At 37.6% G+C, this 13,430-nt stretch overlaps 1 protein-coding gene across 1 annotated transcript; it reads right to left on the reverse strand.

Annotated features, from left to right (window-relative positions):
- Positions 1-123: 123 nt before the first annotated feature.
- On the reverse strand, positions 124-11,216 carry LOC135084118 (uncharacterized). Its single transcript, XM_063978863.1, has 8 exons — positions 11,165-11,216; positions 9,799-10,086; positions 5,020-5,070; positions 1,815-1,929; positions 793-975; positions 560-597; positions 329-443; positions 124-140 (listed from the first exon to the last, which is right to left on the reverse strand). Exons 2-8 carry the CDS (start codon positions 10,012-10,014, stop codon positions 124-126), a joined length of 735 nt encoding a protein of 244 aa, XP_063834933.1. The 5' UTR covers positions 10,015-10,086; positions 11,165-11,216.
- Positions 11,217-13,430: the final 2,214 nt, after the last annotated feature.

The raw sequence follows: 13,430 nt of genomic DNA on the forward strand, positions 1-13,430 counted from the left end.
AGCGCTTAGAGACTTGGAGATATCGAGTTGGGGCAGTCCGATGCCGGCACCATTAGTATTAGGCTATTATCGCCTGTTTTGGGAAAGCATTTGGAAGGAGTCTTAGCGGAACAACTAGCACGGTCAGACAGCGGCTTCAACTAGAATATATAATACAAGTAATAGAAGCTAAAGCTAAGGTTGCTGGAGTCACTTAAAGACTTTGAGATATCGAAGGATTCGTAGCGTGAACCGTAGTATAGTATTTGCCACATATAGACGTCAGCACGTCAAGTTAAGCTGTGGCATCTTATGCAGTTGTGTTATGAGCGATTTTGTTTTATCTTACCTCGTCCCTCGTGCACCCACTTGACGGAGCGCTTCTTCCTGTTGACGTACATGCTCTGTCCCCGGCTCATGTGGTTGCTGGAGTCGCTCAGGGACTTGGAGATATCGAAGGTTTCCTAACGTGAATAGCGTTTACCTCGGTAGTAGTATTTCCCAAGTAGAGAGGTCAGCTAGCCTGCAAGCTAAACGGCGGCATCTAATGCTGCTTTAATAGGACCGGTTCTGGTCTTACCTCGTCCCTCGTGCACCCACTTGACGGAGCGCTTCTTCCTGTTGACGTACATGCTCTGCCCCCGGCTCATGTGGTTACTGGAGTCGCTCAGGGACTTGGAGATATCGAAGAATTCGTAGCGTGAATAGCGTTTACCTCAGTAGAATTTTTTCCCAAGTAGAGACGTCAGCTAGCTAGCAAGCTAAACGGTGACCTCTAATGCTGCTATAATAAGACCAATTCTGGTGTCTTACCTCGTCCCTCGTGCACCCACTTGACGGAGCGCTTCTTCCTGTTGACGTACATGCTCTGTCCCCGGCTCATATGGTTGCTGGAGTCGCTCAGGGATTTGGAGATGGCTCGCGCGAGGTCCATTTGCTCCTTCACGGTTGGGTGCACGCCCGGCACGTAGAACGCTGATGATGCGAATGTCTTCTCTGGAAAATTTTAAACAGAGAGTTAGAAACTCCTTACTTTCATTGCATTCAAAAGATAAGGTATAAGAAATAAAAAATTGGAACGGTTAATGTTTGTGGTGTCGCTTCAGAGCCAGTACCCAGGTAGGCCAATTCCTGTTTTAATTTAAATAACTTAAAAAAGTTCTCATCTAAAGTGACTTCTACTTACGTGTGTCACAAGAATGGTAATATAAAGCACGATCCTCTCTAATGAAAAAAAAAATCCTCACTAAACCAGAGAAAATGGAGGATTTAGCCTAAGTACTACCTCCAGTTTCTCTGGTCGAGTCACACCCAAACGAGAAACACTGTTACCCAGGTGATTTGGGAGAGATCTTTAATGTTCGCATATTTCTACCTTAGTCGCTTTTTACAACGTCTACGGGAAGAATGGGAGTGACTGGTCCTATAGTACTCTACCAGAGGACCCACATTGAAAAAGTAGTGTCTTCTTACGAGTATTCATAAACAATACTATGAGGTCTCACAGTGCGCATGGACGCACAGGGTGACACTCGAACCAATTACAGAGCTCTATTCAACGCTGTGCGTTCGATATGCTGCTTCACTTAAGCAAGCATCGTTTGTGAACACAGGCGTTATAAATCGTTTCATCCACGAAGACGCGCCCACCAATTTTTTGTCGAGGCAAGCGCGGGGTGCTGGGAGTATGATCCGAGCAATCCGAGCGTCATTGTACCGATAACACTCAAACATTAGCGGAAGAATAGTGGGGCGCGTCTTCGAGGATGAAACGATCTTATAGTTTTCAACAACACCATCATAAACTACCTAACTTATCAACGTTTTAAACTCACCAAACTTGCGGTCCTTCTTGATGATGTGCTCCTCAGCATCAGGCGCGGGCGTGAAGATCTTATTGAGGTCTACCTCCCGCTCGCCCGGCAGGATCGGCTTGTGCTCTATGTTCTCCTGGAATGGCAGTCCAGGACATTGTAATGGAAGCCCGGTAGGTGGTCTAGCGAATAGCGTAGCTGAACCAGTGGCGTATCTATGGTTATTTTTCAGAGGGCCCCGGGACCCTCGCTGTGAAGCAACGCGGGTGTCTTATTAGGGTAAAGTAGGTATGTAGATTTAGTGGGCACTGGACCATTCTGAGCAGAACAGTCGAAAGAGGCTCATTGGTAGATTGATAGATACTTTGTAATATTCATCCTGGGATCTGAACTGGACCCATGGAAAAAGAAAAATTATATATATTTTTTTTATTTTTAGTAGATTTAATTGATAGTAGAAAACCCTTACATTATCTTTAAAGGAAATAAACTCCCCAGTACTTGATTCTATGGTGAATCCTGTATTGTATATGATACGATAAGTAGGCATGTAGAGACAATTACCCACCTAAAATTTTCCTTAATCACACATAATTGAGCTCCAAAATAACGTGACTCAATGTTACTTCAATGACAACCCATAAATGCAACCCAATTTGAAGGCCTGAAGTAAATAAGTAAGTGATTGCATTTCCAGCTAAATGCAATCAGGAATCAAAGTTTTCGGCTATTTCATAAAGCTTACTAAATTAAATTTGACCTTCACTTTTTGGGTTTTTATTGGCGGTCAAGCTGTAGATCCTGGCTACACAGGAGTTGCAGCGGCGGGAACGAGAGGTGGGAATAGACCCGTTTTACTAAATTAAGCATTTTTAAAAGTCAGAGACATTTATGAGTACAGTCTAGACTAATTTATTCCGCTTCGCTATTCGCTATAAATAATAATAATAATAATAAATAAATAACGCAGTTAGTGTAGAGCTGCGTCTTCGCTTCGATTATGATGATTTTTGGTAATCGTCTATTCGAGTAAGAAAGATGATTGTTTACTCGAATACGACACACCAACATACAACCTTAGCCTTTTAAATATACATAATTTTAAGGAAAATTAATTAATGCTCTAAACTCTGCTAATACATGTTTACTTACAATGTGTATTTAATTTACTGTTTTATATAAAATTGTTTTCTTATAGAACAAAAAAATAAACTCTTACATACACAAGTGCACAGTCTTTTATTTTCCCTTAGAAGCGGACATCCCTGTTTTATTAATTCAATCGTTAGATATTACTATTATGTATAAAATTGATGAAGGAACTAGTAGTTGTATTTGTTTAGTTTCGAAGAAATATTCGATTTTGTGATTTTATAAAAAAAACAGTTTTAGAAGCATATTTTCTAAAAAAATTACATTAAGTCAGAATTTTGTAAATAAATTTACCTATCACTATAACGTCTACCTTTATGCAGAAATAAATGGTTATTGCTGCAGTAATTTAGGAATTATTTAATAATTTATGATTTTCAGAAAACATTTTTTTCTCCGTTACACTAGAAAATTGGCAGCTATATTTACTTTATATTGATGCATAATATAATTATCTATAATACCTGAAAATATTACTTGCCTATCCCGTGGAAGTTCGATGATACGACTAGAAAAATTTGTCAAAAGTAATATTGACTAAGGCCATCGGTCAAAACCACTATTAACTGAAATTTGCAGTCAAAAGTGGTTTTGATCGATTATGAGTTTTGACTGCAACATATATCGATGTTTCGAAAACGATAGGATTTCCAACAAGCCGCCAGAGGGCCAACTCTATAATTATCAAACTCGACCAGACAAATTAATAATGGTAAAAGCAATGAATTTCAATAGTTATCTAACAAAGGCATTATAACCGTATTGTAACGGACGGCATTTAAAAAACTAAAAAATATTCAGAGGACAACCCTATTTACATATAAATTTTCTAAACTCATAGAAATTAAAATATCTTCGAACTTCCACGGGATAGGCAAGTAATATTTTCAGGTATTATAGATAATTATATCATGCATCAATATAAAGTAAATATAGCTGCCAATTTTCTAGTGTAACGGAGAAAAAAATGTTTTCTGAAAATCATAAATTATTAAATAATTCCTAAATTACTGCAGCAATAACCATTTATTTCTGCATAAAGGTAGACGTTATAGTGATAGGTAAATTTATTTACAAAATTCTGACTTAATGTAATTTTTTTAGAAAATATGCTTCTAAAACTGATTTTTTTATAAAATCACAAAATCGAATATTTCTTCGAAACTAAACAAATACAACTACTAGTTCCTTCATCAATTTTATACATAATAGTAATATCTAACGATTGAATTAATAAAACAGGGATGTCCGCTTCTAAGCCAAAATAAAACACTGTGAAGTGTAATTAGAAAAAGGAAATATTATAACAGATAGTAAGAAAAAGATACAGTTTAATAAATATGCAATTATAATAAGCAGGTATTTACAATATTATTATGTTGATTATTTTTGGAGCAAGTAAGTTTCAAAAAGTTAAACATAATTAGGTATTTCATCAAATAAACACATACTTATAAATACAAAGCGAAACCACTAAACCTAAATTAAGAGACGAAAAAATTTAGTTACTCATAAGAAGAGAAACGCACTGGCACTAAATGACTTTTGTGGAGTATAAAATATGTACAGTTGTCCTGAAAACAAACTTCATGAAAATCTTCCACCAAATGGTTCTAACTCTGTAGCTCTAAGTATCATAAAATTATGCTGAAAACTAGAGCTCGATGCCAATTGCAATCTCAATTATAACGTAGAATTGATTGAATTTCTCAATAATGAGTACAATCACTCTGATTTAATTTTGGGCGTTAAAACTCATTTATTTCTGCAAATAGGCTTTAAAAAAGCATTTTTACATTAAGTTACTGATTTTCCTAACTTTCGTAGCATCTAGATATTGTTTATAGTATGACATAAAAAGTTTTATCAGTCTCATTGAATAGGAAAGTAAGTATTAATATTGTGAACCTATTTACTCGTAGTCAGACAGAAGTAAAACTTTTCAGAAAAATTGCCAAATAAGATGAATTTATTGGAGCCACATAGGTAATTTCCATAAAGTTTGTTTCCAATGTGTAGTGTCGTGTCTAACGAATGAAATCTAGTGGTATATCTGATTCAATCGACTCCTTACTGGTGGCAGATCCATAGGGAGTGGCATCTCGCGCGCCAGCTCGCCGTCATTCTGTGTACATCAACGACGCCATTTTAACAATCAAAATCATAATTGGACGCTAAAAAGTACTGTCTAATTTGTTTATGTCATGTTTAGTGTTTGTTACTGATGGCGCATGACTTTCATGTAAGTTACTACGTGAACGTGTATGTAGAGTCGATTCCCATTTTGGTAAGATGTTGTGTGTTGCTTATTTTATAGACTTCTGCGTGTAAAGTAGCTTATACATTTATCTAGAAACGAGTAAACATTAGTCCAAAGTAATATGGATATTAAACGTGTAAGAAGTTATCGTTTTTAGACGTTTACCTACTTTATTGCTCATTTGTCCACGACCAAAGTAATGCCTTTGCTTTTGATCTTATAAGGAATCCATTAAAACGTCTGTAAGTTTCCTAATCCTGAAAGATCAATAAAACCTCTTTGCAAATGAAAAACCCAGTGCATCTGACGTTACTCTATGGTTCTTTGACAGCGAGTTTTGGCGGGAGTCCAAGCGACGACGCATGCGCGCCTGCCAGCAGCCATTAAATTTACGACGAACAACAATTTTTTAAACAAATCTCGAGCCAGGCCAAAGTCTTTGATATCGTTCAATTACTTACGCAGATAACTAGGAAATCTATTGTTTTATTGAACTTGCTTACCAACAGGTGACGCAAATAATAACTTTTTTTCATTTTGTATGTTTTCAGATTATTTCTACTACATTTTTCAAGTGCTGGCCGAAAAATAATGTTGTTAAATGAAATCTTTGGAGGATAAAATTTTTAAACAATCACACACAGTACTCATATTGGTGAAAAACGGCGAATATTTATAAACTTGATAAATTCAGATTATTTAGCTTTCAGCATCGATATGCTTTCAGCTTTCATAGTTGAAAAAAAAAGTTATCTTGAAAGTAATTTGATTAAATTAAAAGGACTGGATTTTATTGAAACTCTACATTTTTATTTCTTTAATGATAGGAGAGATAGAATAATAGAGATAGAAACAGACCACATGCAAATAAAGAAATAAAATTGAACAGTCATAGTACAGACAGACTCAGATTTACTGAATCTAGTAATATTTTACAGCATTTTATACGGGACGCCATCTACGTAAGCAATATAAACTAAATGTAGAGCTAACAGCTTTCTTAATCAAGAACTGAACCCCCGAAACCCTCAGTTCTTTAACCAACCTATATTTATTTCTAACTAATTGCCAAACAGTAAAAATACCCGGAGGCCGTGACCGGGGGCAGCGGGTTCGACGCCCGGCTGAATCGACACCACTTGACTGATACTAATGAGTTTGCTATAGTATATGATCGAAGATTCGATATGCATTTCAGGTATGGCATGCGTGGCACCATTGTCGTATTTTGGTATGCAATAAAAATTATAATAATGCATACCTTTGCAGTGCCTTATACACTAGGTACCTATAGCAGAGCATTTAGAGTACCTAATCAGTCAAATGTATATTGAATAGCGATTTATTTACAATTCCGGCGAACCTTCCACAGTTTCATGAAAAGTGAATCAGGATGAAAAACCATCACTTTATAATACTAAAAAGTATACATTTTCATCAATTATTGGTAGCTACAAAAGCTGCTGAGTTACCTGTAGCTACCGAGTTAGAATTTTCTATCGGGAAAACTCGCCTGACTTTACATTGAAAATCTAAACAATTATTCCTGATTTCATATTAATTTTCCTAGCCTAATACTTACTTAATTTTATTTTGCCGCGCCAATATGTCTACCCCAATGATATTATATAAAAACAAAAGCAGATATGTTATAAGCGCTCGCGCTTTGAATACTCAAATACGTCCCAATTGCGACGTCTTGTGTTTAGTCTTCGTGTGGCCTGCGTCGTGCGCAATCGCGTGCGTACCACACCGTAAGTTCCTGTGTTCTTACCAAAATAAATAAAAAATGCCATCGTGTGTGTTTCGAAAGTGTACCAATTATGACTCTAAAGTAAACAAAATACCTACAAGGGATCTCTTACCACATGTGATTATGCAAAATTATTTAGTATTTATATTTTCAATTATTTATGCAAACAATCAAGACGCCATGCGCCATGTTCAAGTTAAGAAAGAGAAAGCGATCTTGTTTTGACGTTAGAGCGATAAGGATGCGTGCGCTGCGGACATAGATTAGTTAGTGCAGAATCGTTAAAACTATAGCTATCTCTTTCATTTGCGTGCTATTTCGTATCTTTTGTTTCACTTATCAGTTACATTTGTCAATGTGTGCAATTTGGAATAGCTCGGCACGGATTCAAATCGTAATTTCTATGAACGTAACATATCTATCCCAACTAATATTATAAATGCGAAAGTAACTCTGTCTGTCTGTCTGTCTGTCTGTCTGTCTGTCTGTTACGCTTTCCCGCTTAAACCTCGCAACCGATTTTGATGAAATTTGGCATAGAGATAGTTTGAGTCCCGGGAAAGAACATAGGATAGTTTTTATCCCGGTTTTTGAAACAGGGACGCGCGCGATAAAGTTTTTCTGTGACAGACAAAATTCCACGCGGGCGAAGCCGCGGGCGGAAAGCTAGTAGTTCTATAATATCATTGGTCTACCCAAATACAGTTCAATATACGATAATCAGATTTATTAATCAGAGTTCTCTGAACTCCATCTCAAATAACTCGAGCTGTACTAAAATTCTCTGCCTACACACTGTCTGTTAACAATGGCGATAATTATAATAACATGATCGATGGGATTAATAAAATGGACAGTTAAATACATTCAAATGGTTAATCGCAATCATAAAAAGTATCGACATCATGGCATATTTTCCAATTTAAATCCTGCACCACTATTTTGGAGATTTAAGACGGAAAACTTCACCATTTGCTTGAGGAAATATGAACAGCTGTCAGTAGAGTAAAATTTGTTTAAAAATCTATGTTCCTAATATTACTCAAGCAAGTTCTACCGAACAGTTCAAAAGGAAAGTCAATTTTTAGTCCAATACTTGTAGAGGTACCTACCGACAGGATATCTTCTTCGAGAGCTTCTGGCATTTTCTTTTATATTTTGAATGGGAAATTCTTTCTTCCACGTGCAGTCAGTTCTTTTAACTCCCATCTCTAAATGCTGTTGCCACACTTTTGCGTTTCGTTCGCCAGTTATTTGTAGCCGGCTGGACAGACATTATGGACAGATTAACCTATTTAAGCTTCTCTAACGTTCCCTGCATCTAATTATACAAGATATTTGGCAACTAATCGCTGTTTACTGAACTGAACATCGGTTTCGACACTGGTTTAGTGATGTTAGAGATAAGTACGTTGTAGTAATAATAACAAAAGATCTTTCAAGAATTGGCCAGTCACAGTATTAACCATTATTTTGTATTCTAGCTTTGTAAGTATTGAAAACAATATTGAAATAGTCGGTACCTACTAGGAGTAAACCAGAGTCATTTAGGTACCCCAAATATTGTTTATGTAAACAAACATTTCTCAAACATGCGGTGCGAGTGCCATAGAATTTATTTACTCATTAATTTTTCATTGTTATTATGAACTTTCTATGGAATCTTCTCTTTCCAGCTCATAAGCCAAGAGAGAATTTTGGACTGTTAACCAGTCAATCGCCAAACCCTTTCAAGAATCTTCAATTAATTTTATAATCCTTCTTCTATCTAACAACATTATCACAGACGAAGAAAATTCAATGTGAAATAAGATCCTTGCTGAATCTGAATAAACCAAATGAAATCGTGGATTGAGTTATGAACTGCGTTTTGTCGAGCTTCAGTTACCAATAAAATCTAAGTATAACGAGTTCAAGGAACAATCCGTCGGAATTATAGTGCGCGCTGGACTCCCGCCAAAACCGTCGAATGCACAAACAAAATAAAAGGATAATTATTGCGTAACCGCCAGTTAATTTAATAATTATTTAATTAAAATCCTAAGAACCGTTATTAATTTGCCTATTAAACTCCGAAAATTAGGTACTACGTTAGGGGGACGATTGGGTTGACAAAAGCTTAAAAAACTTATGAAAAAACTATGGTTTCTTTCTCATCTGGTGAAGTTTTTCAGTGAAATATCAACAATTAACAATATACGCATTATTACCCCCCTGGGGGGTCGCGAAGCCACTACAGGGGGGTCGCGAGAGGTCGTAAAAACAACCTCAGTAAAAAAACCAGAGAAGTTTAAAAGCTAGATTTATCCGAAATCTAATTATGCAAATGCATAAATGTTGTATAGATTGAAGAATTCGTTCCCTACAACATCTTTGTAAAAGACATGAAAAAAAGCGACGGTCGGGGGGTCGCAAAAATGTCTTTCATGCTAGGGGGGTCGCGTCATGAAAAAGGTTGAAAAACACTGCTCTACACTGAAATCTACATCAAAATGAACTTAAGCTTTTGCCAATTTACGAACCGTACTTGTAAATAACTATTAGGTACTTGTTTACACTGGATCCATCGTTTGTTTGTTTTGGATTTGTTTCAGGATTTCAGCCAATAACAAATATCCTAAATACTTGTGTTGGTTATTACAATGTCTCAAATAAATAAGCTTGTGTATTTTGTTAGTGTGTCAGTGAATCTAACTACAAAAATGTGCTATAAATACTATAATGTGCAGTACAAAATACTTAAATAGGACTTAGGTCACCTCCTTGCGGCACACCTTGCGTGACCTTGTTAGAAGCCTGTGCTAAATCTAAAAGGACAAGATTCGACTTACCCAACTTACAGGGAAAAGTTTGTAACTGAGGTTTGTGAGGAACTCTTTTTTTTGAGGGTCGAACATGTCTGAGGGCTTGAACCCTCGTTTGGTGACGAGGGCGCTGTTCACGCTTGACGAGGATTTGACGTCATCGTAGCTGTCGCGATGCACGATCCGGTCGTTAATTTTGTGGATGCTGGACATCTTGTTCGAGGAGTATTGACTCTCGCTGATCGTCATCATCTTGATCCAGTTTTTCGAGGTTTATTTCACTGTTTACACTATCGTTTGTTTTTGTCGATGGTTTTATTTGATCTGAAATTGGTGTTTCGTTAGTCACTCAGCAGCACAGTGGTTTGCTCTACTTCGAAATCTTAAAAAGAATATCTCAACATTATTATGGAACGGGAGGAAATGTGATTTATGATAGCAAAATTTTTGATAAATTCTCCATTTCGCTCTGGTTTACATTTGACCAGTTTGTTTAGATTCAAAAGCTTTGAAGCTTCAAATGTTGCAATAGCCCAACAATACGAAACTATTTATTTAAGACAGTGATGCCAGCAATACAATCTTAATGTTTTCTGATTTAAGAGAGGTCGCAGCTGTAATGGCCAGAAGTGACGTCATTGCTTCAAGGTTTGATGCTTTAGTCAGTGATTAATATCGCCTGAAGAGTAGGCCGATGTGCCCCATTTGTGCCACTTTGCGTGCATACACTAAAACTACTGAAAAATTCAGCTGGCAATTTTAAAGTTACAGTTATTGGTTTCAAAAACAATGGGGTAAGGTTCATAATTGCTTGCAGAGCTAGCTAGACAGCAATTGTGGGTGGTAAGACCAGAAATAATGCTGCCCGAATTTCAGTTGCTGGGCGGTTGTACAAATTTTTTTCGGCATTCTGTTTACGTGAGCTCACTGCGCTGAGTAACGAACATCAACACCTTTTTTGTAAATGCAGAGAAATGGCGAAGTAATGTTGAAGTAACAATACATTGTAAGAGATACCTAGTTTTGTTTCTAAAGTTTACACATCACAAAAAATAAATCAACTAAAGAAAAGAAAGAACTTTCAAAAAAATATTAGCAAAACAGTTTAATTTAGAAATAATTTGAATGCAAAATTGATAATGAAAAACATTTAACTACCTACTCGTATTAAAAACTTGGACTAAGTTCAATTTAACAGTTAACTAAACGCCTGTGTACTACCCACATGCAAACAAAACAAAAAAGACAATATGGCGGCAGTTGACACATCCACCAACGCGGGCCAGTGCTGTTTTAAATTAAATAAACAACAAAAAACACCAAAATTTCTATAAAACACAGTCCGTAAATTATCACTAATAAATGCACTAAATAATTAACCGTAATCGTTAAAAATTAAGACCGAAATTAGAGTGCGGGGTGCTAAGACGTGCGTTCGGCGCGAGAAGTTTTCGAACTAACTAAAATAAGTTTTGAACATTGCATAATACGCAGAAAAGCTCCGTTTGGTGTAGGGTGACGATGGCTTTGGGGATTTTCCTGGACAGAGTGGACGTCATCATAACGATCTTACACTCACAAACATTATAATGTCTGTCTTAATAATGAATGGGAGTGCTCTTATTCCTTCACACAAAAAATCTGAGCGAAGTTTTATAAGATTTTACAACGAAATTTTTACAATAATATGTAGGTATAACGAACTTCACGCGGGTGACGGACGAAGTGAGAAGAAAAGAAAATAATTGATCTTCCTAAGAATATTATCTAATTTTATTTCATTTTATCTACTCGTATGAGTGAATCGCACTGAAATTGCAGCGTTTATTACCTCACGTGTTTTTCTGACACCGCAGCACCGTGGTTTTCTGACAATTGCCGTCTGTCCGTCAAGTCCCAAACCCATGGCGGCCGCAGCTGGCCCGTACTCTGCCAAAGCTAATTTGGTCGCGGTCTGCGTTTCGCCACCGCACCATGTCGGCTGTACAATCCAATGCTTTCCTAACCATACCCTGGACTTTGGAGTCTACGTCTTATGGGAATAATTAATTGAAGGGAAACTACGCCCAAATTAGTAAGTTTCCAGCGGTCTCCTCGCTCGCGTGGACGTGCGCTTTTGGAGAGAGAAATAAAGAAAATAGCTCTAACTAAGCAGAGATTTTTCATGGGGAATACCTACTAGGCGTTAACTAGGTACCTGATCTATCAGATAAGTTATTACTTTTTGGAGTACTCAAAGTGGGCCTAAACTGTATCTTGCACAAACGTTTCTCGTCCCGTGCATGATATGCAAGCGAATAATAGATCCGTTGGATAAATTGAGAATAGCTGATGAGAAGGCACTCTTCAACTTCCGTCTGGTCAGCATGGGGACGGGGAGTGTAGGCCAAATCCTTTAGGCCTCAGCCTCGAACTTAGCGGGCAGCGGGGCGGGAGCGGCGGCGGCGCTGGAGCGGGGCGGGCAACGCAGACCCGTTCTCGAAACAAGCGGGCAGCTCGCGCGGCGCTTTAGCGGCGAAGTGTTGTGTTCGGGGTTGAGTTGTCGAGATATTTGTTTTTATTCGCAAACGAAATGTCTGAACAACGGCGACAATTTTATTTCGATTCAAATTTATTCCTAACGCTCGATTTATTGTGGGCAAAAGAAGGAGTGCGCTGCCCGCTCCCTCGCCGCTGCCCGCTCGTTGCCCGCTGCGGCGCCGCTGCCGCGCCGCTGTTTTCGAGAACCGGTCTATTTGATTTTACGCATAAGATCCTGCCGCTCCCGCGCCGCCGCCGCCGCCGCCGCCCCGCTGCCCGCTAAGTTCGAGGCTGAGGCCTTACTTATTTGCCTCTGGTAAATAAGAGAGGGCGTGCTCCCACAACTGCAGCGGAGACTGAATGAACTGATGATAATGATGAGATGCTGGCAGCATCTCATCATTATCATGCAGCATCATGCTGCATTTCTGTTTTTTGGAAGTTGTATGAAAGTGTCTTTGTCAGATATCGTTAATAACGTTAGCACTTCAAACTAAACACTGGTATCACGTTCTTTAGGTTTGTATAGTATAATAAGTGCTAATTTGCAACAGAAATATATAAGTACTTAGTTTATATTGTGCAGTGGACTGTACTTTCCTTTTCATTCAAATACGTAGTAGTTTCTCGATTTCGCAACGTGCGTATGAGTCAGTTGTTTTGCCGTAGCGTCCTTCAGAAAGTTTTCAGGAAAAATTATCGCATTATCGACAATGATGCATACCTACTTACAGCTACAATAAGGTAAACGGCTACTAGTTCGTGATAGTACGTAAGTTCGTAAGTTTTTTTTCTAGCTCAAATAATAAGCAAATGGAATATTATTTATTAAAATTCTTCATTACCACAAAAACTCTATTATTTAAGCTATCTAAAAAACCAAGTACCAACATTGTGGCTCCAAAAATAAGGGCAATACGAAGCTTCAAACTCTCAGAGAGCCAAAAACAGCCGTGCGGCGTGCAAAGGTTGCTCTCACCCTAAGGTTAGCGCTCCAACTTCTTAAGCTTATAGAAAGGCGAAGGAACGCCCATTTGAATAAAACTTGTATTAGTGGTTTCATGTGTTCCTTGACAATTGATTTGGCTTAGAAAAAAGTTATAAGAAAACGTAGAATTCCTTTAAAATTGCGATTAATTGACTCACGA

Source organism: Ostrinia nubilalis, chromosome 25 (genome assembly GCF_963855985.1).
Source record: "Ostrinia nubilalis chromosome 25, ilOstNubi1.1, whole genome shotgun sequence".
NCBI classification, from domain to species: domain Eukaryota; kingdom Metazoa; phylum Arthropoda; class Insecta; order Lepidoptera; family Crambidae; genus Ostrinia; species Ostrinia nubilalis.